At 32.2% G+C, this 27,915-nt stretch overlaps 1 protein-coding gene across 3 annotated transcripts; it reads right to left on the reverse strand.

The window, feature by feature from the left end:
- Nucleotides 1-1,625: 1,625 nt before the first annotated feature.
- LOC148626211 (uncharacterized) lies at nucleotides 1,626-27,914 on the reverse strand. Of its 3 annotated transcripts, none has more exons than XM_088570006.1 (15): nucleotides 27,749-27,914; nucleotides 26,097-26,132; nucleotides 24,868-24,930; nucleotides 23,048-23,125; nucleotides 20,417-20,473; nucleotides 19,780-19,839; nucleotides 17,678-17,761; nucleotides 16,754-17,257; nucleotides 15,525-15,564; nucleotides 12,544-12,617; nucleotides 10,215-10,526; nucleotides 7,755-7,870; nucleotides 7,065-7,224; nucleotides 4,441-4,560; nucleotides 1,626-3,789 (listed from the first exon to the last, which is right to left on the reverse strand). In XM_088570006.1, exons 2-15 carry the CDS (start codon nucleotides 26,125-26,127, stop codon nucleotides 3,641-3,643), a joined length of 1,848 nt encoding a protein of 615 aa, XP_088426132.1. In that variant the 5' UTR covers nucleotides 26,128-26,132; nucleotides 27,749-27,914; the 3' UTR covers nucleotides 1,626-3,640. The 3 variants fall into 3 exon arrangements, with proteins under 3 accessions (XP_088426132.1, XP_088426133.1, XP_088426134.1); XM_088570007.1 differs by having other exon boundaries at nucleotides 27,745-27,914; XM_088570008.1 differs by lacking the exons at nucleotides 24,868-24,930; nucleotides 26,097-26,132; nucleotides 27,749-27,914 and adding an exon at nucleotides 22,287-22,310 and having other exon boundaries at nucleotides 23,048-23,107.
- Between the last annotated feature and the right edge of the window lies 1 nt (nucleotide 27,915).

The raw sequence follows: 27,915 nt of genomic DNA on the forward strand, positions 1-27,915 counted from the left end.
TGTATCCAACAGCACCATGAAAACTGATTAATTCAACGGGTCATAGTTTTCCTTTCCTCGTTTACCTACCCCGGACTTGACTTTTTATGAGCAACTCGGCGGGTGTTTCTAGAAAAGCAGAGCACGATTACCCTACCGGTGCACCTGGTCCATGCTCCCAGTTTTTAGTGGAATCCGAGTTGCTCATTTACTTTTGTTACTTTGTTTGTATGATTTTAGTTACTTTATGTTCTTTGTTGTGTATGTCTGTTTTCCATGCCTGGTCTTTGTCCCTGGATTACATTCTTTTGATTACCGCTATAACTTTGGTTCCCTTGATTACTCTTTATCATATAGCAGCAATGATCTACAAGATATTGCAGACACTCTGGAACAGGAGAGTATTATTTTATTCAAATGGTTTTCAGATAATCATATGAAAGCCAATCCTGAAAAGTTTCAGGCTATTGCGATTGGCAGTAAGACTCAAAAAGAGAACATAACTTTTAATTTAGACGGTAAAGATATCCTCTATGAGGTGAGGTAAATCTAATTTGTATAACATTTGATTTTAAATTGAACTTTAATAGCCATATCTATGTAAAAAGGCATCACAACAATTAAATGCATTTAAAAGAAATGGATATCATCCAAGTAAATTTGGTAAACTTACAATATATCATTCTTTTTAGCCAGCAAATTTCAAATGTAATGAAAGCTGTACAAGAAAGTTAGAAATGATTCAAGAAAGAGCTTTACGCTTTATATTATGATGCTAAAAGTACATATGAAGAGTTGTTAATAAAGTCTAAGATGCCATCCTTAAGAGTTAGACGATTGGGATTTTAAGCTATACATGTATATAAAATAATAAGCAAACTTACTCCTGTATACTTACATGATATGATAACTGTTAAAGAAAGTTCTTACTCTTTCAGGTATGCAAACTTGGCGAACACACCAAGAGTAAACACAACCAGGTTTGGCCTGCACTCTGTCAGCTATGGGGCAGCTAAACTGTGGAACCAACTTCAAAATGAATTAAGAGGGGAAATGGGACTTGATCAATTTAAAAGTTTGATAAATAAGTGGGAGGGAAAGGAATGTTCTTGTTCCTTTTGCCAATAGTTTGGCTTACTCAACTGAAAGGTGCAACATCATCTCCTTAAAATCTTTCAATTTATTATTTTAATCTTACTGGCATTTTAATTTTAATGCTTTTAGCTGCATAGTAGCATCTGCTTTTAAATTTAGTCTGCATTGATTTTATTATAGTGCTTTTTGTGTGTTTGATTACTTGCATGTTATTTATAATTTGTATGTAATGTTGCTTTAAGTTAATGTGTATGTCTTGTGTTTTATTTATGTCAATTTTAAAAGCTCTACAGAGCTTATATTTATTGTTTGATATATCGACTTCAAGTTTACTTGACTTGAATAATCAAGGCGTTACAGAAAATTAGAAAAAAAATTTAAATGAAATAAGACAAAAACTATTACAAGAATATATATTTTTGTATGCAAGTTTTAAGACAGCAAATGTTAAAATTATATGAACATTCATGTCTACTGACTACTTCTTAAATATTAAACACATGACTGTCTCTGTTTTAGTAAGACAATAACAAATAGAGTTGAAAACGATGTTCCAATCAGCATGTAATTTATTTTAAAAAAAATAATGCAAACTATCATTTACATACAAAGAAAGATAATTAACAATTAAAAAATCAGCTAAAAAGGAAGTAAGTTCCTTCAAAAAACAATCAGCCTTTAAAAAAGCCATTATAGAAGTACAATAAGTCATGATTTTGAAACTGATATAAGTATAAACATATGCATGACTGGGTGCAGAAAACCCTAAAAGTAATAAGGGTATGGTAATGAGTAAGCAATTTGTCATGCAAAATTATCAGACTTGTTAATGTGGGCAATTTTTCAGCAAATGATGCTAATCACACTTGCAGTACATGTAGAGCAATTTTATTTGCCAATAAAATAAGTTGGTAACGAAACTAATAAAAAAAACTGTTGTTTCACACCAAATTGGAAGACTGTTTTTAAACAAAATAATGAATACTATAAATTAAATTTAGACCTATAAATTTGGTGTTCTACCTGCCTCTTCATTAAACTGTTCCATATAGAACTGGTAATATTTTTGTTAGTTAATAACAAATAATGTTAAAAACAATATGCCAATCAAAATGTCATTTATCAAAAAATGATACTATTACTGACAAATGCAAAAACCAGTTAAAATTACAATTATCTCCCTCCAACACAGCTAGATGTACAGAATATAATTCAAGTAGAAGAATGAAAAGCGGTTTCATTTTTATTACTGGCATTCTGATTATCATAATGTTTTCAAGTTTGTTTATCCTTTAACAGTATTACTGCTGCCATGACAAACCTGTTCCACTTTTTTAGTTTTAAAAACAGTGAAACCTGTTTGAACCAAACTCTAAATGATCTGAAAACCGGTCTAAACAAGAACTTTTAAAAAGTTTATATTTCTTGAAAAGTATTTTGAACCTTGGTTAACCAAACACCTGTCCAAATCGGAAGTCCAAATGGGATTCAGTTTAAACAATTTTCATTGTAATACATGTTAATTACATATATGGTCATAAATTTAGCAGTAATAAGTTCTTGTAATTGTATAGGAATCATTTCATAATGAGGTATAAATAGTAATCAAGGAAACCCCAGATTCTAGTAGAAATCAAAAGAATGTAATCCAGGGACAAAGACCACACATAGAAAACAGACACACACAGCGAAGAGTATATTAAAATAATCAAAGTAATACATACAAAGCAATAAAAGTAAAGAAAATTTTCATTATTTAAGTGGAAGTTTCTGTAAGAATCAGGCAAAATAGAAAAAAAACTGAAACGTACATGTCAAAACCCACAGATTTGACAAGATGATTTCACTCTAGGATGCTTTCCATATTTGATAAGTCCATTTGATCTCTGCCTCAAAGGATCTGAATATTCATTTTCAGTGCATTTCAATGAAACCATAACTCAGTTTACCAACATAATGTAAAAAATCTTGCCTTTATTCTTTGATTCAGATGGGTCAACTAGTCAAATTAAACTTTAAAAACGGTGGGTTATTTCTTAACATGTTTAACCCACTACCTGATTCTTACAGAGACTGACAAGAATACTGACATGTGCGAGCATTTCGTAGATACTGCATTTATCTACATCTTGAATAGAATAGAACCAACACCATTTCAAATTACAGAATGGGCTCATAGCATGTGGACTTAAAATTACTTGTTGTTATGTCATGTGAATTTATTTTCTTTAGGTGTAAATGTAAATACATCTGTGCAAAATCATCATTTAGTTCTGTCTTCTTAACAAAAATCGAATTCCACATGTAATACACATTCAAAATAAAACAAACACATAATCCCCCCCCCAAAAAAAAGAAATAACAAAAAATATATATCCAATGAAGTTTACTACTGACAAGTTACATATACTACATGTACCACTGACTGTTTGTATTGTTACTGATCATATGTTAGTACAACGATGAGCTTCTATTTCTAAAATGCCAAATTTTATAGTAAGTTATCAGCAGATCAAACGATGTTGGCATTCCAGGAACAACTATGAGTGTATTTGATCTGCATTCATCAAAGCAAGCCTTCACCACTAAGGTGTGTCACTTGAGTGTGTCCGGGATTACACCGGGATTCAACTACACAAGTAATTAATTTATCTGTTTTTCCATCATTGATATTTTGTACTTGGTAATCTTTGTAGTTATCCTTGTCTTCATTTCCTATTTATGAAAGAAAATCAAACTTGAGTTTTTCATATTGAAATACATAATTTCCCTTCTTGAAAAGAGAAATAAAAAATTTGAAAATTGAGATTATTTTTCTTAATCTTACTAAAATTTAAATACAAATAAATACATTAAGCCACTTTAAAAACAAACAAACCAAAAACAAGTAAAAAACAAGTAAATTTTTTTACAAAACCATGCTAAGGCAATGCCATATTTACAAACGCAAACCATGGCAATCATGATGTTTTCAAACAAGCAAACTATGGCAAGGTTTTTTTAAAGGTATACCAAGGCAGTAATGTTTTTGCAAAGGTGAACCATGGCAATTATGTTTAATATGCAAAGGTGAACCATTGAACTGATGTTTTCAAAAAATGGAACCAAGGCAATAATAATTATTTAAAGGTGAACCATCGCGATGATGTTTATACAAAGGTGAATGAACCATGACAATCATGTTTGTACAAAGGAAACCATGGCAATCATGTTTATACAAAATGGAACCAAGGCAATGATGTTAATACAAAGAGGAACCATGGCAATCATGTTAACTGAGGCAATGATGTTTTACATAAAGGAACCAAGGCACTGGTGTTCTTACACGTGGGAACCAAGGGCAAGGATGTTTTTACATATAAATACCTTTTAATATACAGCAGATAGCAAGAATGACAATTACTATAGCAATTGTGATAATTCCAGTAACTATCCATTTGCCAGCTGTGTTTTGCTTGTCACTATGGTTGGATGGTGGCAAGCATTCTACAAGAAATTAGAGAATACTGCATTGTTTATTATTTATCAAATTTCCATTATAAACCATGAACTTTTGCAGCAAAAAGGATATACAGTTCTATAATTTATTGACAAATATTCGAATATTTGCCTCAATAAGATCAAAGCTAAATTCAAAAGTGTGCAAATACAAGGATTTAGCCTTCCATTATGGAATTTAGCCATGCAATATGGCTTTTACCCATCCAATTTGTCATATTGGCCTTGTTGAAATCCATATTGGCTTAGGTCAATATGACATATTGGACTAATCAATCAATAAAAACATTAATGCATAAGGTTTTCCATACTGGCTTACTTACTGGTCCTGGGCTAGCAATATTGGACTTCGGTTACGCCTCAGGGCCAATAACAGAGCCAATATGGAAAATCTTTTGCAATAGTACTATAGTATTGACTTTCACTTCAATTTAGTTAGTTTCAATTAATATTATCTCATTTGTTGCAATATTGAATTTAATTATAAATAATGTAGTAAGTTTCTCCATCAAAACTTTTAATTTTGAACATGAACTAAGTGCACCAGTAGGTTAAATGTCCTCTGATTTTCCATGAGAACACAGTGTGAGTGTAGTGAGACAAATTAACATATGCAGGAGCAGATTTAATCAAAGTAATGTTTCACTTATTTTGACAAAGAGAAAAGACAAGCCATTTTGTTTATAAACTCTGTAATTTGTTTTGTTATGAAGTTTTCTCTTCTGATGATTGTTTGAAAGAAAGTCAGGCTCATTGAAACATTCAAATGGAATAATGTCATCTGCTGTTAATCTTTAAAGACAAAACACACTATTGTTTATGCGCATTGTATGGTGCAAACTATTATATCCTCGTCAATTTGAGACGTCGTTTTTTGTGTGAAATTCGCGATTTATCTCCCTTCGACCGTAGAAGCAATATGATGTCGAGATTCAAGGGCCGCTTTGGAAAATCTTCCGTAAATGCCAAGCGTCCATCGGTATGTCCGTCTATCCTACACAAACTCAAGACTACAATTTCAGAACGGATTCCGAGGAAACTTATACCAAATGTTACTAATACTTAGACTTTGAAAAAATGATAATCAGCATTGTCCGATAAATTTAGAGGGAGTTATGCCAATTTGTTTACCAAACATTTTAGCAAAGATCGGACGGGAGGTATGGCCCAATGTTCTTTTCTTGGAGAATGTGAGCTAGTTTTCCTTAGGACAATAATAGATCATGCATTTTTATTTCTTGAAAATTTCAATCCTGAATTTTCATTTCAAATTTGACACAAAGTACGCCACAAGAAGACACACACAAACTTGCACAAGTACACTCTCTTACATGTAAAAATGTGTGATACTTTCTTCCTATTGTTTAGTAAAAAATATTACTACTAACTGTTGAAACGCTCCACGTACATTTGTAAATCTTGAACTTTAGATCCTGATAAGTCATTCGCTATTGAAGTATTATACATAAACATTGTGGTACGTGTAACTTAAAATATGAAAAAGAATTATAACATGTTCACGTAAAGAGGCACAGTCATGCAACCAGAACAGTTTTATGTACATATCGCCTTTTGCCCAATTTTCTGTTCTCTCCAGTCGTAATTCTTTTTGTCTTCTGCTTATTTCAAGTTTTGTATTTACCATTTTAATATTCTATTTCTTCTAAAGACGTTCCATTGCTGACTATGACATAACGTCATCCAACATAACATTTGGAGTAGGAAAAGACCAATAACCAAACAAAATTCTGCAGAAATGGTACACAAATGTGATTAACTTTATCTGATTGGTGACCCTCACTTTTTAAAGAGTTTATAACATCAGCTAATGGATACCTTTTCCGCAAAGTTTGAAAAAAATCTTAACGTGAGAAGTATTTCAGATTACTGTGAATATGGTTCAAAAGTTATTTTTCTTTTGGCGGAAAACAATAAAGGGTTCTTTTTAGCTGACAAAACTCATTGTATTTTGTTTTTAATGTCTTATGAATGAAATACAGACTATTTCCAATCTACTGGTGTATGGCATGTGTCGTTCGTAAAAATATTGGCAAGATCAGAGACGTCTGAATTGAATTCGGAAAATGACAAAAACTCCCGATTTTACGAATATCTGAACTGCTATATCTTTGTTAAAAGCAAGGTGACCTATAATTTTTAGAAGCTTATTTCAATGCCTATATACTTGAGACCATTCCATTAAAATTTCACAAAATTCCTAACATCAGAACTGGTTAGTGTGATTTGTCTTTAATAAAATAATAAAGACTACCTAGATTCAAAATCATACTGGGTTTGAATTAGCAAATTTTGTTATTATACTTTGTCAAAAGTTTGACAACATATCTAAATGAGTGACCTTTGAGATTTTTCAGATTAAAAATATTATTACCATAGGGGAAAAAAGATTACTTTCCTAGTTAAAATCACATGCAGTAAATCCTATTAACAAGATATTAATTTGGCATTGCCTAAGAAATTAAAATAATTACCAAAAGTCATCATCCCATTGAAGGCATCATATACAACACTTTCATTCGCCAAAATGCAGGAAAAAGTTGCATTTTCTGTACAAGGCTGGATGTCAAAACTGAATGTTATTTTAAATCGACCATCCAATTTTTTTTCCTGCTTCATTGTTGTTGTCAATTTCTGAAACATTAGAAAGTTAATGTATAGTATCAACATAAAATTATGGCTGCTTTGAATATCAGTTCATAACACAAAGTAAGGGAACACTTTGAAAATGACATACATGCATAAAATGAATTATTAAAATTGAAATCATCTAATTTCAATGAGTCTGTTTTTATTTCTTATGCTATTTTGAATGTTTTATGAATGTGTACAGATATATTTTTAATGTACAAAGATCAATTAGTGATAGATTATCAGACGTATAATATTCATGTTTTTCGGAATATGACAACATTTCTACATTTCACATTTCTAAAAAGGCTATTGAACCAGACTAAGTCAAGTCATGAAATTTATAAAACGAGGATTACAATCCAGAAATAAAAAAAAAAGAGGAATTAATGTTTTTACTGGGCTAGGCCCAAATTTTGCACAAAATTAGCAGAATTGTAATGCCAAATGGAGGAGTTCCAAACCAAGGAACTCTTCCACTGGATCTGCCACAACCACGAAACCTTCCTACTTTTATATCAAACATGAAATACCTTTCCATTCAGTTTACAAACTGGCAAAGGAAATATATTGTCTATTGTCATGTAAACTCTTTTGACTTTGTTCATTATACTGATGTCCTTTACAATGTCTTTACCACTTGGTCTTGCTAAAAAAGATAAAATTACCGTCTTAAAGTCTAGTAAAAAAATAGGCACATTTGTACATAATTGGAACTCTTCAGCCTTTCTAATTACATAAAAGAAATACCTTGAAAGGCAATAGGTGGAAGAATCTGTGCAGAATTTGACCGATCTGATTTAAAAATTATTGTTTTTCTGGTAGAAATTTTTACTTTTTTCTTAACTCCTTGCTTTGCGCTAAAAATTCTTGACAGAGTAAATGTTCTTTATTTCTAGTGATATATAACCATTTGTTATAGCCCCACATGGTTGATAGAACTATTTTGACTACAATTCCGGCAAATTTTTCAAGAAGAAATTCTCCTTTCTGCATTCGAGGTTATTTTTAGTGTAGCGGAAATGAATGAGTAGTTCCAATTTGTACAAAGAAAAAGAAATTCATAAGCAATCAAGGGAGAGCAAAATCCTTGTCGCATAATACAGGTGGTCAATATACAGAGCTTTCAACCCAAAATAATGAAAAAAGTAAGGCTGGGGATGTGCTGGAGATTTTTTTGTGAAGACATACATTTCTGTTTTAAAAGAATCCTGCATGAGCTCAATAAAAACCTATGATGTTCACTATGTATTATAAAGTACATTATTGGCAAACATTGAAAAGACTGCAAATTTTACTAAATTTTTAACGGGAAAAAAATTCCGGATTTCCATTTTTTTTGCTAAAAAATTGGAACTCATAAGATTTTCTTCTTAATTCATATGATGTGTTTTTTAGGCTTACACTAAAATAGTAAGGATTTGCAGCTCTGTCTCCATCACTTAAGAGTCAAGAAAGTTATTTTTTATTTTGCTGTGCAAGATTTCCTTATCTTAAAAATGGTTCAAGACAGGACACATGCATAAACATATTGCACAACTGGTGAACATCAAAGTTTTAAATTTGTACAAACAATATAAATTAATATTATTTGAGCCCTGTGCAGGTCCGGGTGTCAAAAGAATAGGCCTGCAGCAGTGCTAAGTTTGTCGTAAAAGGTGACTAAATAGTGCTCAGAACCCTAGTGGGGGGCTAGGGCACTCTGCCCATAGAGCAACTGGGATGTGTGCTCCAGGTGGTGAAATGGGGTACCCCTGGCGTGTTACATGCTGGGTTTGTCAGGCTATAATACAGAAAACCTGACCGCAAACCATAGTGGTGCACCGTGTTGGGAAAGATGCCATGTTCCTCGCACATTAAAGAACCCTTCTGTGGTATTCTCTCGGAGTAGGAACCATAGGGCTCCGCTACAAGAGGCTAAATTACCCGACCCTACCCACCTCTCCCTATTTCCAGTGGCAATCAAAATTTGTCAACCCCATTATCCTTGTGTCCCATCCCATTTTTCATTTCATCATTTCATGTTCATTTTATCATCCACTTCATGTTCATCGCCTGAATATACTGAAATAATGCTGCTCGGGTGTTAAACACCAACAATCAATCAATCAATCAATCATAATATTATCTGAAATATCAAATAGCATTTCAAGTAAGAGTTATGCAAAAAGTGATTCATTGGTGAAAAGCCTACATATTTTTATTTTTAGTATTTTGTTTAACTTGCCATAGTAAACAGAAAGTAACAATCGGTTTTTCATATAACTCGTGTTCTTAGGAGATAGAAGTCATATAGAGTGCACTGTAGATTTCAAAATTAAGGGAGATAATTCTGTAAATGACACTCAAATACAATAAAATCTATTGGATTTTCAATGTTGATTATCTCCTATAAAGAGCATACAGAATGGAATGAGTAAATACACATTTCATAATATAGACCCATAAGACAACTTAATTTATAAAGTAAAAATATGTAGCCTTTTTGGGGTGTATCACATTTTTCAGATTTTGCACAATTCTTACAAAGACAACTACTTAAAAGCTTTAACAAGAATAACCGGTAATTGATTACTACATTCAGTTTGTTTATCTAGTGGTGCCTTGAGGTGACCTTTATTTTACAGCTGGTTGTGATGTATTACTTGCCAATATATATGTCATGAACAGCTGCAAAATGTAGGTCATTTCAATTAAAAACATTAAATTTGAAAACAAAATCAAAGTGAAAAAAAGAACTTAACAATAGTTTTTCTCATGCACGCAAGATTGGGAAATCTTAGAAACCATTGAGTAAAATATAACAGTACTTAGGGAACAACTTAATCTTACCCTCATGAGTCTGAGATCTCCCTATTTTGCACTCACACAGGTATTAGATTCTTAATGCCTTGAAAAAGAGAAGTTTGTAACATTTATTTCAGCTTCTCTGAAACTGCACTCTTTTAATTTTGCATGACTCTTTATATACAGACCAGTAGTTAATCACTTACATACAAATTCATTTTCTGAAAAGTTCAGGACTTTCTGATCCCAGTCATTCCCATTACTGCATCTATACCACATCCCCATGTCAGACATATTCAGGTTGGTGATTGTAAGATTATACTGTGTAATATTACCAACTGTTTTAATATTGGCATAAAACTTTCTATGATCACTTGTGGTGTTCTCCATTGCAAGTAATTTGTGTGGTCCTCTATGCCATGATAATGAAATTACTTCATTTCCAATTGTACACACCAGGGTAATGTTTTCTCCATATACCACTGGCATGGATGTTGGTATCCACTGAACGTTTGAACCTGAAATTAAGTTTTTAAAATTTTTTTCAACAAAAGAGTAGAATCAGAAAGAGCCAAAATCTGCCTAATCTCAGGTTAACATTAAGCTTGCTGAAAATATGTGTTGATATTCAGTGTTTCATGGCAAAATATCAAACTACCTGTACCTGTTGTCAAACAAGTTGTCTTAGAGTTGCATGCTGCTGCAAAATAGCCACAGTGCCAAATATCTTAAAGACTATCAACTCATGAAAACTATTTTATAGCAGGAAAAAGTGTCCGTAACCAAAACTTCTTTCTTGGATATAAAATAATCAAATTTGATAATAAAACTAGAAGCCCTGTTTATCACAGGAGCCCCCGCATCATTTGTTAGTAATTTTTTTTTTTTTAGTAAATCAAATGTGCATGTAAGACACTAATGTTGCCCCCGCTTGCTAGATTTGCCAAATTAGGAACATGTTTATTTTTGTATGAAGACATGGTTTACAGATTCAGAAATCCTTCCAAGACTTGTGTTACTCATGGTCTGGGGATCAATTTGGGGATCAGAAATTCCTAAATATATGCATATATACATATTGCATCCTGACCACATAGCGTCATGAAATTCTGTTTGGTAGTGTCAGACTAGTTGTGATGAGAAAAAGAGGACCGATGGACGTATTAATGGACACATAAAAATGTTGATACCCCCATAACAAATCCCTAACTTTGTTGCTTGAGATATATTTCTGACAAAAATAACAAACACCCAGTTCCGTAATATTTCATGAAAATCATGATCCTATGACCTTGCACACCATCATTATGTGTAGAAACATCCTGCAAAAAAGATTTTAGATGAAGAGATTGCCATACAAGCCATACAGCCCTATTTCTGATGAAAATGACTAAGTCTAACTTTCAACAATTTCCGTAATATTTCACAAAAAATCAAGATCTTATGATCTTGCACACCAGCATTATGTATAGAAACATCCTGCAAAAAATATTTTAGATGTAGTTCAAAAACTACAGAAAGAGACAGCCATACAAGCCATATAGCCGGTAGCTATACAGCCCTATTTTTGACGAAAAATAAGTAAGTTTAACTTTCACCAATTTCTGTAATATTTCACGTAAAATCAAAACCCTTTGACCCTGCACACCTTCATCATGTGTACAAATATCCTGTAAAATATTTTAGATGTAGTTCAAAAACTGTATGAGGAGATAGCCGAACAAGCCATGATCCATATATTTCTGATGTAAAATGACAAAGTGTTACTATCACCATTTTCTTAATATTTCATGAAAATCAAAATTCTTTGGCCCTGCACACCTTCATCATGTGTATAAATAGCCTGTAAAATATTTTAGATGTAGTTCAAAAACTGTACAAGGAGATAGCCGGACAAGCCATTGATCCATATATTTCTGAGTGAAATGACTAAGTGTCACTATCACCAATTTCCATAATATTTCACGAAAATCAAAATCCTTTGACCCTGCACACCTTCATCATGTGTAGAAATATCCTGTAAAATATTTTAGATGTAGTTCAAAAACTGTACGAGGAAATAGACGGACAAGCAATGATGATCATGTGTAATCTGGATGGACGAACAAACGGTGCGACCGATGAACGGACAAATAGGGGTAAATTAATATGCCCCCTGACAGTTTGTCGCGGGGGTATAAAAATATTTTATTTCAGTGGCAGATCCAGAAATTCATAAAGGGGTACTGACTGGCATAACATGGGCAGCTGCAATAATAGTCTAATTTTCACAAACAATTAACCAAACTTATCAAGCATAAGGGGGAGCTGGATACCCTGTTGTATCCTAGGGATATTTAGAAAAGATACACCGAAAGTTAAACAAGACTCCCATTCTTCAGTTCAATCTTCTCTACAAACTCCTTCTTCATGAGACTGACACTTTACAAGGAATAATAGTTTTAGAGGTGAAAAAAGGCAATTAAAAGGTAAAAATTCCTCCCTGAATTATTTACAGTGTCAATTTTTCATTTCAGTTATTTTTAATGGTAATACCAGTTGGCATCCCCTGTGTCACTGGAAGACAACAGACAACAACTAGTAATGCTGAAAACCATGACAAGTTTCCCCTAAAAAGTAAAAAAAAACATAAATCATCAATACTATAATATATTTTTTACATTTCGCAATAAAAATCAGTTTGTTATCTATTATTATTAAAAATCAAAAAAAATTGTTACCTATTACTTATAACAAGTATTGTTTGAATTTAGAACTAGAAAAACTGAGACTGGAAGCAAAGCTCCCTAAAGGTTACCTCCCATTCCATTATCCACTCCAGTAACCATATCATTAAAATATACATGTAACTAAGAAATCAAACAAGCAGATAATCTGATCTGAAATCAAATCTTACCATATGGCTGTGATTACAAGTGACAAATGAAACAGAAGGGTTGGCAAATAATGGATATATGAGGGGTTAAAATAATGATAAGCTAGAGGCTGTAGAGAGCCTGAAGTGCTCACTTGGTCAAAAGTAGTCCTTTTAGCTATCTGACGCTGAATTCTTCACTTTACTGTACTATTGTCACAAGAGACATTTAATCGAAAGAGTGTATCTTAGTTATCCACCCATTTGCATAATATAAAATAAATCTCTCCTAGTCATTTTTTCACTCTTCAAGGACAGTAACTCCATCATTGATCAACAGATCTTTATGGAAACTACACATAGATTGTTAAGTATATCCTAACAAACATTCATGCCATGTTTGGTTACAAACCATCCTACTAGTAGTCTCAGAGGAGAAGACTATCAAAGTAGAAAATGTAACAAGAGGCTCCCAGTAGCCGGAATTGCTCATCTTGTTAAATTTTTGCCTTTTAAGGGCAATAACTCTAAAAAGGAGTTGTCAGACAATTTTGACTCCATTTGATTCAATGGACATGTTTGTAAGCCTTGTAATAAGGATCATTTCAGCAATTGAAAGCTATTGGCTAAACCTAACAGATTTGGAGATGTAAGCAAAAATCTGCTGTCTGACCCCATAGTTCTATTTTTAGAAATGGCAGCCATGTTTTTTCAGAAATCAAAAATCTGTCATTTCGTTAAGGATACCCTATAAAACAAAAATATCAACTTTCATTGAATTCTGTAGAGCATTTTCTGAGGAGAAGATTTTTTTAAAGTAATAACATCATAAACAGAAAAAACGTCCAAAAGGGCAATAACTCCAACATGGGTCAACAAATTTTCACCAAAATTTGACCACAGATAGATGCTGAATATTTTTACCCCCACTCCCTACCCCGTCAGAGTTTGGTTAAACCTAACCGTTTTGGAGATATACGCAAAAATGTGCTGTCTGACCCCCAAAGTTCAATTTTTAGTAACAGCGGCCATGCTTTAAAACAGATAAAAAATCCAAGCAGTCATTTTGTTAAAGATGCCCATTAAAACAGCTACTTTCATTAAATTTTGTAAAGTAGTTTCTGAAGAGAAGATTTTTTAAAATAACATTAAAACTGTAAAAAACATCCAAAAAGGGCAATAACTCCAACATGGGTCAACATATTTTCACCAAATTTTGACCAAAGATTGATCTCATCATGCTGAACACTTTCATCCCTGTCAGAATTCGGCTAACCCTAACGGTTTTGGATATAAATGTGAAGAACTACTGTCTGACCCCTATGTTCTATTTTTAGTAACGACGGCCATGTTTTTCAACGGATCAAAAATCCTCATACCAGTTCTATGCACAATACCCCAAGAAACATTCATACCAAGTTTCCTTCCAATTAGTCATCTGGTGTCATGGGAGAAAATTTTTGAAAGAAATAACATTCAAAATAGCAAAAAAATGTTGAAAAAGGGCAATAACTCCAACATGGCTTAACATATCAAAATCAAAATTTGACCTCATATAGATCTCATCATGCTGAACACTTTTACCAAACAAAATTTGGCTAAACCTAACGGATTTTGAGATGTATGCGAAAAACTACTGTCTGACCTCTACATTCTATTTTTAGTAATGGCGGCCATCACAAATCTCTACATCAGTTCTATGCAGGATACCCCAAGGAACATTCAAACCAAGTTTGGTTCAAATTGGTCAAGTAGTTTTAGAGGGGAAGAGTTTTGAAAAATTGTTAGTGACGATGATGGACGACGACAGACGCCAAGTGATGGCAATAGTTCACATGGCCTTTGGCTAGGTGAGCTAAAAAATGGGAATAAAATTAATTTCATGACCCATAAATCATTCATCTGTCTGGATCTTTCTGAAAATTTTTGCATTATTCTGGAATTTGACCCCTATGGTTTATTTTTAGTTACAACGATCAAACTTTTTACGTAAGGTCAAAAAATTGTAATAGATGTTCTATGGAAATTTTTGTTTTGTTTTACATGTGTTTTAATACGTCAAGTAGTTTCAAATGAGAATATTTTCAGAGATGGAAAAGTAAAATTCGGATAAAAATCTATTTCAGGACCCATAACTCATTCAATTGTCAACAGATTTTTCTGAAAATTTCAGAATAGGTCCATCTAATCATGCTGGACAATCATACCCACTGCCTGAGTTTCTGAGTTTCATTGTTTCTGAGTTATGTATAAATTCTGCAATTTGACCCTGAGAGCCTATTTTTAGTAATGGCAGCCATTTGTTTTGCCAATGCAAAATTCCCCATACAAGGATTGTTAAAAATACCCTAAGGAACATTCATGCTAAGTGTGGTTACCATTTGTTGAGTAATATTAGAGGAAAAGATGTTTGAAAAAGTTACCAGGTGACGACGGACACAGATGACGGACACATAGTGATGGCAATAGCTCACATTGGCTTTGGCCAGGTGAGCTAAAAAGAAGAGGGTATATTCATTCCTTTATACTCCTTTAAAAGCATAAACAAGTTGGATATCAAATTTTGTTCTTTATCTCTATTGAGTTTTTGTTGATTTTCAAAGTTAAAGATATATATTTTCAAAGTTCAGCATTTTTAACGCTAAAGTAATAAAAGTAATACCTCATATCTAGATGTTCTTTTTCTCTTGAACTCCTCATGTCTGTAATATAAATCAAAATATCAGAAAAGAAAGAATTTTTCTTTAAAAAACACAATATATTTGTGAACAATGCTCAGTTATTGATACCCTCACTCCCCCATGAGTGTGAACGATATGTGCATATATCACTATGTATTAAAGACCATAAAAAAAAAAATTCAGATAAAAATCTTAAATAGTTGTAGCACATCTTCATAATCTTTTCAAGAATATGTGAAAATTTCATTACACTCCATTCAGTAATGTAGGAAGAGTTAGGGATAAGAAGAGGATACCCCTCTGTGTAAAAAAGTATTGAGTTCACTTCACAAGTAAGAGGTATAATAGTTCTACTTTGTACCATAAAAAGAAACTAAAATAAACTTTTCTCAAATATTTAAGTATTGTTTTTAATTTTGGACTATATTATGCGAAATAAACGAAGTCGGAAGTTAACGCTTCATGAACCACAAAGCTATTAATGAACAAGCGTAAACTACCCCAGAGTCGTTCATGTGGGCAGAACATGGTTAAAAATTAAAAACAATTCTTAAAATTTAATTTTCTAATTGATTAATTAAGATTCGTTCCTTCATCAAAGCATTACATTGAATTGCTGACAGCATTGATGTTAATGGCGTCCTAGTACCAAGTTCGTTTATGAAAAATTAAATTTTTTGCCCAGATGAGAAATAAACAATCAAATTAAATTATTAAACAATTATATAAAAATATCACTTGAATGATCAATACCTTGTACATGCAGTTCCCAAATTTCCTTCTAGTAATGATTTATTTAGATATTAGGTGTAGGTTTTTGTAAGAATCAGGCAAAATGGGAAATATCAGAAACATGCATGTCAAATCCCCATCAATCTGACAAACAATTTCACTCATAGATGCTTTCTCTATTTGAAAAGACTATGGTTTGATATCCGCACCACTGAATTTGATCAGAAATATTTAAATAGAATGTTAGAATAATGAAGTTCCTGACAGAGTTATCTACCCTTGAAATGTTTATATTCAGTGCACTTCAATGAAATTATAAACTCAACTCAACATGATATAGAAAATATGGTCTTTTTTCCCTGATTCTGACAGTGCAAATAGTGAAATTAAACTTTCAATATAGTGGGTTTTTCATACCATGTTTCAATCACTGCCTGATTCCTACAGAGACTGACACTTAATCATAAATTGAGTATACCTGACTCTCTCTTTGAAGTCCTGGGATTATCTAGACATGGTTTGACTTTCATCATTGTATGACGTAGTGGTGACTGACGCAGCCTATCAGTTTCTTGCCCTTCATTTGCTTTTTGCCTCTTTGATTTCCCTAATTGATTGTGCTTTGACGAATCTTCGTTTGTTCTAGTTCTACAATGCATGGAATCTGGATTTTCCTCCTTTGGTGTGCTTGATACATCATATTGTTGCCCAGACTGCATATTTAGGTCATTCAATAAAGTGTTCAATGCAAAAATTTTTTTAGCAAAACTTATTAAGTCACAGTAGATGGATAAGAAACTGTCATTAATTTTTGCAAGAGATATACCATTATTCTTTGGATTGTTATAATCTTCTGTACCAGTACATTGTGAGGATGTTTGTTGTCCCAAATTACTTTTATCAATAGAAGTGGAAATGTATGTATGGCTGTATTTCTCATCAGCATATTCATTAGCATCATCAGCTCCATGCCCATTCTTTTCTGTAAAAATAAAACAATCAAACATTATAACAAGAATGGATATGGTGAATATGCCAGATAACAACCCCATCAGGATGAAAAATGTCAACTCATAGGTACCCATGTGTCTTCAATGAACAATGAGATACATGTAAACCTCACACCAAAGGGCAGGCTGCAGCTGGTCGCAAAACATCATTACACGCAGGTACAGTGAAATAGTTGCCCTTATATACTCCAGCACCATAAAAGTAAACTGAAAATGAAAACACAAAACATACAGAGGCTAGAAATTCCTTACTTGGGACACTGGCCTGATCACAACTCTCCCCCTTTTCAATCTGGCCACTGTGGAAAAACTATGTCACTAATTGGATGCATTTTTTTTTTGCAACAATAAAAATATCACAATAATTTCTGGCTACATAGTATATACTTTACCATTTGCTTCTTTTGGTCGAATATTTCTTTCTTTTGGCTCCCATTCAATTTTGAAGCAAACCTTGGTATCCAAGTCAGTAACATCTAAAACATATGTTCACAATTTTGTTTGTGAATTTATCGAGAATAACTAGTGGTTGATTCTTTCTTTTACTGTTTTTAAGTGACCTAAACTGATGTATCACATGCCTGATATGTCACGATCAGCTGTTAAATGCAGGTCATTTCAATTCAAACATTTAATCAGAAAACAAACTTGAACGGAGAAGAAGAATTAAACACCCGCTTTTCTCATACAAGTTAAGGAAATTTCAGACACCCTTAGGTAAGATGTACCGGTAATATCCATTAGTTCTCTAACGAGGCTCTGCCTCGTTAGAGAACAAATAAATTTTTCCTCTGTGGCGTCTGAGATTTCCTTATCTTGCACTGATACAGGTGTTAAAATTCTAAATTTCTCTATCTCTCTTACATGACAAGATCTTTGAAAAATATCCATCAAAACACAGCAAGTTATTGTGACATCAGATCTTCATAAGGGTTTTGAATGAAAATGATGTCATGCAACAACAGTGTGTAGTTGCATTACTAAGTGAGTTGAAAAACTAAATTAAAAAAATATGTAAAAATGCAGTAATTGGGTTACCAATTAACAGAATAATGATAAGTTACTTTCGATTTTAATACTGACAATATCCAATCGAATATCTCTACTCCTGCCCACATGCTTGTTGAGATATTCCATATGATATTGGCAATATCAAAATCAACAGTTATAACTATTCTATATTTATCTCCCTTTTAAGTCTTCTTAAAATAATGATATTCTTTCATACACATCAACATATGATGCCTACTTATAAAATTCAATCTTAATCCAATCAGCAGTTTAGTAGGAGTTGCACTTACAAAATATGGGTACACAGATGGATGGACAGGCAGGGGTGTCCTATATATCTTACATACCTTGTTTTTAGGGGATTAAATAGTCACTATATTTTGAATATAAACTTCATATGTGTAAAGTAACAGTAATGGTTTTTATAAAAATCTGTGAAATGCATTGATATTTGAATTTAGGAAACTTATTTTTTTACTTTAATCAAGTTAACTGAACAATATTCAAACTAATTCATATTTTCTAAAACTTCATAAAATAAATAATAAGAATTTAATAAGAAAACATACAAAAGATCAGAAAGTTGTAGTAATGCTAGTATATGTGGAAGTTTATTAAGTAGCAGTCTTTGTAAGAATCAGGCAGTGGGTGAAACATGGTATGAAAAACCCATCATTTTGATATTGTAATTTAACTATTTGCACAGTCAGAATCAAGGAAAAAAGGCAATATTTTCCATATCATTTTGGCTAATTGAGTTATAATTTCAATAAAATGCACTAAAAATGAATAATTCAAGGGCAGATAACTTTGTCTAAAACCTCATTTTTTCTAACATTCTATTGGAAAATTCCTGAACAAAGCCAGTGATGCAGAGATCAAATAATTGCCTTTTCAAATAGAAAAAGTATTCTTGAATGATATTACATTGTCAGATTGGTGGGGTTTTGACATACATGTAACTGATTTTTCCCATTTTGCCTGATTCTTACATACACTTACACTTAATTCTTGAACTAAATTCATTACTTTTTTAATATAACCTCTAATTATGTGGTAATGATGCATTTGTTATGTCAATTGTTATATTTAGTTTTTCAGCATGTACAGTAACTTTCACTTTTAGTTTCCATCATTTTTTATGTGATGCTGGATATTATATTTGGCTTCTAACATATTCTTTTACTATCTGTTAAGTTTATGTCTATATATCAGATTTTTTTCACCTGCTAATTTTGGAGGAATACATGTATGTCAAGTAAACATATTGGCTGGTATCAATTTTCATGATTATTTTAAAATTAGTGGTTAAAAGTTTGCTGTTACTAATTTTTGTCACTATGTTACAACATACTCAAAACCACAAACATAAGAGCTATTGCAATGACTAAAAACACTATTTAACATAAAGTGGAAAAAGACAAGTCATTTTTTTTTCTGTTTTATTTTTTATATACCGATACATGTACATATTAATACTTGCCTTTGTCTTTTCCAGTCACATGCACCTGTGCTGATCGCATCCAATTGTTTTCCAACTTTTCTGTTGACATAAGAATATATTTGAAGTTAATATAATCACATAAACACACATACAGGTATTTACATTCAATATTTACCGTTAACCAATCTTCGAGTAATCATGCACCATACTACACACTCCATTGCAAAATCATTCATGATACAATATTCCTACCACGAAGGAAAACTTAGGCCAGTGTTTTTCAAGTGGACATTGCTGGCGGACATAGGAATAGGCCCAAGGAGCAATGCACCCCCTCTATTAATTCAGTTGCAAACTTTTTTTTAAAAGTGTTATAATTCTTTATCTGAAAACATGAATAACAGTCAGAAAATAATTCAGTTCAATGAATAAGTATGAGAATTAGTTATATGTAATTAGTATTGTATTACTAGGGCAAGTGAGTATGATTCGTATTGTTTTTCTTTTTTTAATTTTGGACAAGAATGAGCCCCCTTTTGTAAATATCTGAAACAGCCATTTGATGAGTCTTTGTTTCTCATTTAGCGAATACTGTAATTGCTTCTGACTGTTACATCCTGACAATGATATCGCTATATTGTAGATTATTTAGTTACTATGCTTTTACACCACTGACCTTTGATTCTTTCATCATACGAAGAGAAGTAATCAAAACAGTCAACAAATTCTTCGCCTAAATAAGATAAATAAATAAATTAAAAAAACAAATACAACAAGGAAAAACGAACAAAACGATCTCCTGAACGAAATTCTGATTCATGTCAAGAACTGAAAAAAAAAACAACAAAAAAATAACTAGGATTTACTTGCAAAATTAGAAGCTTCATTTGGATTATCTCCCTTTTGTAGTAATCTGACAATAACTGAATTCATTCATGCGTATCTTTATATGATGCCAAACCTTCGTTAAATAAAATTTGATAAACAAAACACTTGAATGGTACAGGAGAAGTTGTGGTTATACAAGGTTTTAACATGGATTGTAATAATCCTGAATTTGCAGTATTTGAATGATAAACATTGCTTTTTGGCAAGATTATAGAACCAATAACTTACTATGTTGATAATACTGAACAAATACTTTAATATTAATCAATACATTTACATATATATTTAAACTTAAATGGTTGAGGTATTCCAAAAAAAATTTCAGGTAAGTTTTCAATGTAAGGGCAACAAATAATGTTTGTTTCCTGTTACCCTACCTACCCTAGTTGTTTGTGCCTACCTTAAAATATTATGACATTGGGCTCAAGCGCAGTTAAAGTTTAGATTGTTTCCCCAGTAACTCAATGTAAAATGATTTTAAAAAATAAAATAATTTTCCTACCTACCTACCCTATTTTTTTTCTTGCCGGTAGAAGGAAAAAAAGACTATTATTTTTTTTAAATACTTAAAAGTACAAAATTCTGTAGATGAGCTCAATGTTAGAGGAAGCACAGATAAATAGGATATTTTAAGGCTCTAAATGTAAAATAGGAAGCACTCAATAAAAGCATTTTTGTGAAGCAGTTATTTAAGTTGCTGGGATATAATAATGTAAGTTACAGTGACAATATGATACTCTATTTATAAGATGAAGATGCACACGTTGTCATGCTAGATATATATACCCCAACTTATACAGAAAGTTGATATTGGACAGCACCTAAAATTGCTTAGAACGTATTTCCATTTATTTATGAATGAAGGAAAAGATGTGATTAAGAAATAAATCTAGGAAACTCCATTTTATCAGTTTTACAATGAGCTGGCCATTTATGTTGTAGTTGCACCCCCAGCAATAGCGAGGGGTTAGATAAAGATATTAATTACCATACCATGGTAAAACAATGACAAAATGGACTTTCCATGATTGATTTCAATTCTAGTAGGACTAGTTTCTTCATAATTTTAATAGACTAACCCATGAGTTGCACGAAATGTCGGTCATGTGTTTATCACTTTTTAACCATGGCTGTGGTCTAAAGAGCTTTGAAGTGTGTCATATTAGAATAAAAGTTTCAAATGTCATGAAATCACAATATGACACTTGAAATTCAGTAAGTGTCCTTAATAAAGTAGTTTACATATAAAGTGACATAAATACATGAACATTAAAAAAATGCCAAAACATTATTTTTTTAAGATTAGTTGCAATGAACAAATTAAAAGAAAAACCATGCAAAATAAAAAAAAATAATATTTATAATTTGTTATGCTTATCAAAAATACTTACTTCAAACTTTGTAGTTTTACCATATTTTAAGGACAAATAATTGAATCTTAAAACTACCCCCCTCCTCCCCCTTGTCACCATCTGTAGTACGTTTGTATTAAACTTATTGTTATAGTTATCATTTTTATCAGTGACCTAACTAATTAGTTATCATTTTTACCAATAACCTAATGTAAACAACACATTACATGCATGTGTAGACAAAACCAAAGGAATTACCATTCTAAATACAAACACACTAATCAGTCTAACAAGAAGTTCATTTACCTTACTATTTTGAGCAGGAAATGACTACAAAAATACAATCTTGAGTGAAGCAGATATCTTTTTTTTTCATTTGTACATTTATATATACATGTATGATAGTCTGGTGCTAAATTTTTCATTTGTACATTTATATATATATATATATATATATGATAGTCTGCTGCTAAAGATGAGACGGTTTTTTCTCTTTTTCAAAGAAATTACATGATTTTCAGCTTCAGACTTCAGTCATTGATATATACATTTGTAATGCTAATTAACTAATTGCTTTTAAACCAATTCATGGACTGATTGATTGATTTACGTTTAATGGCCTATGGTAGAAATTTCATGCAATTCAGTACAAGAATGTTTAATCAATCAAACAGACCATGTTCTGTACACACTGAGATGGATTTTTAATGTGCTAGCTCACAAAAGCGACAGTCTGCAGGTAAGCATGTAATAAGGCAGAAAAAAATAATGTCTGTTTCCTGCTATCCTACCTACATTAGCTTTTTGTGCACCCTTAACACTGTATGTCCATTTTGGCTCAAGGACCTTTGAAGTCTAGATTGTTTCCCCATTTAAACTCAATGAAAAATGTTTTCGAAAAATAAAAAAAAACATTTTCCCGACCTACAAAATGAACCTATTCCATTCATGCTGGTAGCAGAATACACAACTATTTTTTTGCCTAACACATGAGAAACATTTCTAACACATGGGAAACATTATTCAGAATTTCTGTGTGTCATATGCTATTATAAAATTGACAATACCTTTAATGTCGCTGTTATCAACAGTTACAGTCTCATACTTTAGTGGCAGCTCTTCAAAACAATCAACAAATAGCTCATCTGAAAATAAGAAAGAAATCGTTACAAAAACTGCTTATTGAACTTGCAGAGACAGAGCATTAACGACGCATCATTAGAAGAAAATTGTTCACTGAAAATGATGTATATAGTTTGTAAATTATTATTTGAACTGTTAAAATAGATGCAGAGCAAGTGTTTTGCATATTCCTATTTGCATGCAGCACCCACATAACAACCTGGCAGTTCATTTTCAACTAAGTCGTTATTAAAATGCAAATACATTTGTAGCTCCATTCCTCATCAGCGAAACCTAAAATTATCATATAATGTGTATACCAGGAGCAAACAGCAAAATAAAACATGTTCCAAGTGTAATACCAGTAATGAGGGGGTTTACCTGTCTTTTAGGATAAACTTTTTGCTCAAACTGGTGAACAAATTTATTTCTAAAACTTATAATTAAGATATCCAAGAGCAAATGGTATAAGGAAAAATAGAGCATTAAATGAAAATTGATACCCTTGCCATGTAAAGGTAAAAAGGGGTATTGCAAAATGTTCAAAACTGCCTTATTCAAAAACCATGCCTTGGATTTTTCAGAAAATTATCCTGAAACTGTATTTTGTGATACTGAAAAGTTGTGCAAAGTTTCTAAAAAAATTTTGATCCATTCTCATGTAATCATGAGAAACCATACAGGGTGGACAGATGGACACACTTTTTGAAGTGTATCACATAATACAAATATACCTCTCCACTTCATAAAACAGGGTAGAAAAATAACAGATGAAATAACGAGTCAGATCTTAAACTAACCCTTATAAATAAAAAAAAAAAATTTTGTAAACATGGAAACTTGAGAAGGGAGGTAAAAATTTTTTCAGGATTTTCTGAATCGAACATTTTGCTAGGGTGTAAGTTTCATTGTCAGACATCTCTAAATGCCTTTAACTACTTCAACAACGATATTTTAGCATTGCAAGCATATTCTGAAAATTTTGTGGGTAATTTTGACTGTGAATGAGGGAAAATTACAGATTTCCACATTTACACTATGTAAAAAGGATTCACTGAAATACACCCAGAAAATCAAAGAATATATAGACAATACTATACTAATGTCATACATATTAACTACCAGTAAAAAATGTACACGTGTAGGAATTTATTTTTGTATAAGAAAGTCATTTGCAGTCAAAGAGTAAACAGTTTGTAACTCTGGGCAAATTGAAAAAGAAGAACATTTCTTGCTTCGAAAAGGAAAGACAAAATCTAATGAATACAATAAATAAATTAATCTTTGGCTTCATGAAACTTAAATCTTTATCTAAAATAAATGTTCTTTAAAATAGCAAATCAACAACTATGAGAATGTCCTCCATATTTGTATTGAATTGTTTTAAAACTAGAGGTACAAGTCTACAATAGCCAAGTCCAGGGTAGGAAACTTACTCAAATTCTAGCCAGTCCTGAATACAATTTTTCAATATATTTACTATATGGCTACATGCAGTTTTGTCAAAATTAGCCAACCCTGCCAAAAATAAAGCCAGTCTCAGGCTGGCGGGCAGGCTACTATTTCTTACTCTGCTTCCCAAGTCATGTAAATTAACAAATATATACTGTTTAATTATCAGTCATCTGTCATAAGTTTATTGCAATATTTCTATCTTAACCATGCACTGTATGAGTTTGTGCTAATAAAAGTATTGTATTGTATCACTATAAATCTGTATGTACATTAGAAATAGACATGATAGAAATAATACTTTTACACAAACCTTCCTCACTATCCTCTGTATGCTGTTTCCATAGTGGACTGCAATTATCCAATGATTGTTGCTCTAAAAAGATATAGAAAATAAAAGCTATAAACGTATTTTTAAATATTGGCAAAAAAATATTACCAAGCATCAAATTAGACGGATAATTCAAAGACAAAGAACTACAATAACATGGCAAAAACATGAAAACAAGACAGCACACAAAAAACTACATCACTTGCAATACCAACTTCTACAAAAATCTCTGAGTGACATCAAAAGCTCTGGAGGGGTACGTAAGCATATTGCCAGCAGCACCCATTACACTGCAAGGTGAATAAAATTAAACAGAGTTTTTCAGCAGTATCTTCTGATGTACTGTTTGTGCCCATGTGTGTGACACACCTTACAGTAGTGTATAAGTTTCTCCACAATGTCTTTTGACTGGCAGTTTTCAATTTTGTTCAGCTAAGACACACCTTCTACTAGTGTTAATGTATAGTTGATCCTTAATAGGTACTCTCCTTGAGACGTTCATGTTTCCCATTTTAGCGTTTGTGCATCATTTATCGTGCGTTTACACATTATTTTGCATTTGTTTAAACACACCATAGGAGAGTTTGTTTAAATGCACATAGAAGCATTTGTTTATTTTTATACTTTTATTATTTTCTTGATTTACCAGTTATTTTTACGTATTTTGCTATTATTAATTTATATTATTTCATTAATTTCATTTTCAAATTTTTCTGTCTTCATTATATGTCAATATTGTTATTTTTTCGTCATTCGTCTATCGTGCATTTAAACACACAATATGAGCATTCGTCTATCGTGTGTTTAAATGCATGCTAGAAGCATTCATTTAAATGCATGATAGGAGCGTTCGTTTAAATGCACGATAGAAGCATTCGCTTATCGTGCATTTAGTGAGCATTTAGCGTGCATGCGGGAAACCTAAATATCTCAAGGAGTGTATTACTGAGCTGATTACTATAACATGTATAGGGCTCCCCAATAGTTGGTAGGGCCCTTATTATACATCTTCTATTATACAATGTACCAGAAAACATATATTTAAAATATAGAGTTAGTTTCAATTATTTTAAGTAATCAAGCTTTTGATTTGAAGATGCAAGCATCCAGCAAGCATGATAAAATGCAAATTTTAATACTAGAGTGAAGAAATCTTCGATATCTTTATTTGAAGGAGGATCAATTCCTCAAAGGAAGTTAATTAGTCTTACCTTCACAACTAGATCTCTTGAGGCTCAACATTGTAACTGAAATAAACAAAACAAAGAAATTCTCATCTATTGTGTGCAAGTGCCATATACTGTATCTTTCTCCAATTCTAAAGCGGTGATTAAAATCCCACTTTTAAACACTATGTGGCGATTTTTCTGGGAGATTTTTCTCTCATTCTACATTTTTCATGTTTTCTATAGATTTCATGGGAGAATAGTTTCTCCTTCAGCCTACTCTGGATACATATATCTACACTAGTTCTAGATGTATCTAGATGTATTTTAAATACTTCTCAAATCTCTATGGTAAAATTTAGATTTTAACGTGCTTGCATGTTAAATTCCTAATTTTAGCATCTCAAGTACTAGTGAAGAAATAATTCAAACCACTCATTACTGATAAAGATAGAGATGCATCTAGAACTAGTGTAGATATATGTATGTACATTGTACATGTATAAAGGGGTTTTTTTTCTGATTGAGACAAGTGCCTGTGTTAAATTGTATAGCTAACATATACCTTCTGATGTGAAAATACTATTGTTTGTCAGATACCAATTTTCATGGTTTTTGTGGGTATGCTCTTAACCACAAAATTTTTCTTCGAACAAAAAGGGGATTTCCATTGATGTGGATACTGAAAACGTTAAAACCATGAATTAAGGAATCCACAAACTTGTATTTCTCCCCTTATCCACAAAAATTAGTATCCATGAATTAAAGTACTTTCCCAGTAAATCAAGCTTTTCACAGGTAAGGAAACTTATCTAATAAAATTGGAAAAAATACATGAATATATACCATTAAAGGTCTCAAAAAGGATCTACTGGTAGATGAATTGTAAAGGTCATGGAAGGGTTACATTTGGTACTAGAAAAACATCTTGTCCTTCCAGTATGAAAGCTTACAAGGCTAATTGGTTGCAACATGCTTATTTTGAAAAACCTTGCTGTGTGTTGGTGGACTATATATAGAACAAGGAACAACTAATAAATGAATATGGAAAGTTGAGAACTGAGTATTACATTGTATAGGGGAGAAATACAAGTTCATGGATTCTTTAATTCATGGTTTTAAGGTTTTCAGTATCCACATCAATGGAAATCCCCTTTTTGTTCGAAACAAAATTTTGCGGTTAAGAGCATACCCACGAAAACCATGAAATTGGTACCCGACAAACAATAGTATTACCCTGTAAACAATGTCCTGTGTTTTTTTTTTTGTTTGAGGGTCAAACCCTTAAGGATATCCCCACCACTTCTGGATGAACCCATAAATGCATAACAAATGTCAAGGCCACTATGAAGAAAAGAAAGCCCAGATAGTACCAAAATTTACACTACAGCATGTGACACCCCACCCCATGCTCGTGTTGTAAGCATTTGTTTTTACTTTATGTTTGGTGTTGTTTTTATTGCATGCAAAAAGTTAAAAAAGTAGACTGAGTGTAACACATAACAGCTGATTTTAATCAGATTGAACAAAAGGTCGGGTTGACATATCAATAACCAAAAAAAATATAAATAAAAAAAAAGAGTAGGGTTGCAAGGTCAGAGGGAATTCGGACTACCTCCTATCCTTTTGCCGTTTTGGGATTAAGTCAATCAGTGTCCGGAGCTATTTTCTGATATGTATATAATAACCATACTTGCCAATGTTTTCAATCAAGTAGTATATAAATCCTTGCTTCAATCAATGTATTGTCTTCGCTCAGGCACAGTTTTCTCGCGTAGAGTTCTATAAAACAATTCGTCGACTGGTAAATAAATCATCCGACCTAACATCGACTTAAGGATGGTCGTTTTCGATTAAAAATAGG

This window comes from Perna viridis, chromosome 2 (genome assembly GCF_037379345.1).
Source record: "Perna viridis isolate PV_CMFRI_1.1 ecotype Kerala chromosome 2, ASM3737934v1, whole genome shotgun sequence".
NCBI lineage: Eukaryota > Metazoa > Mollusca > Bivalvia > Mytilida > Mytilidae > Perna > Perna viridis.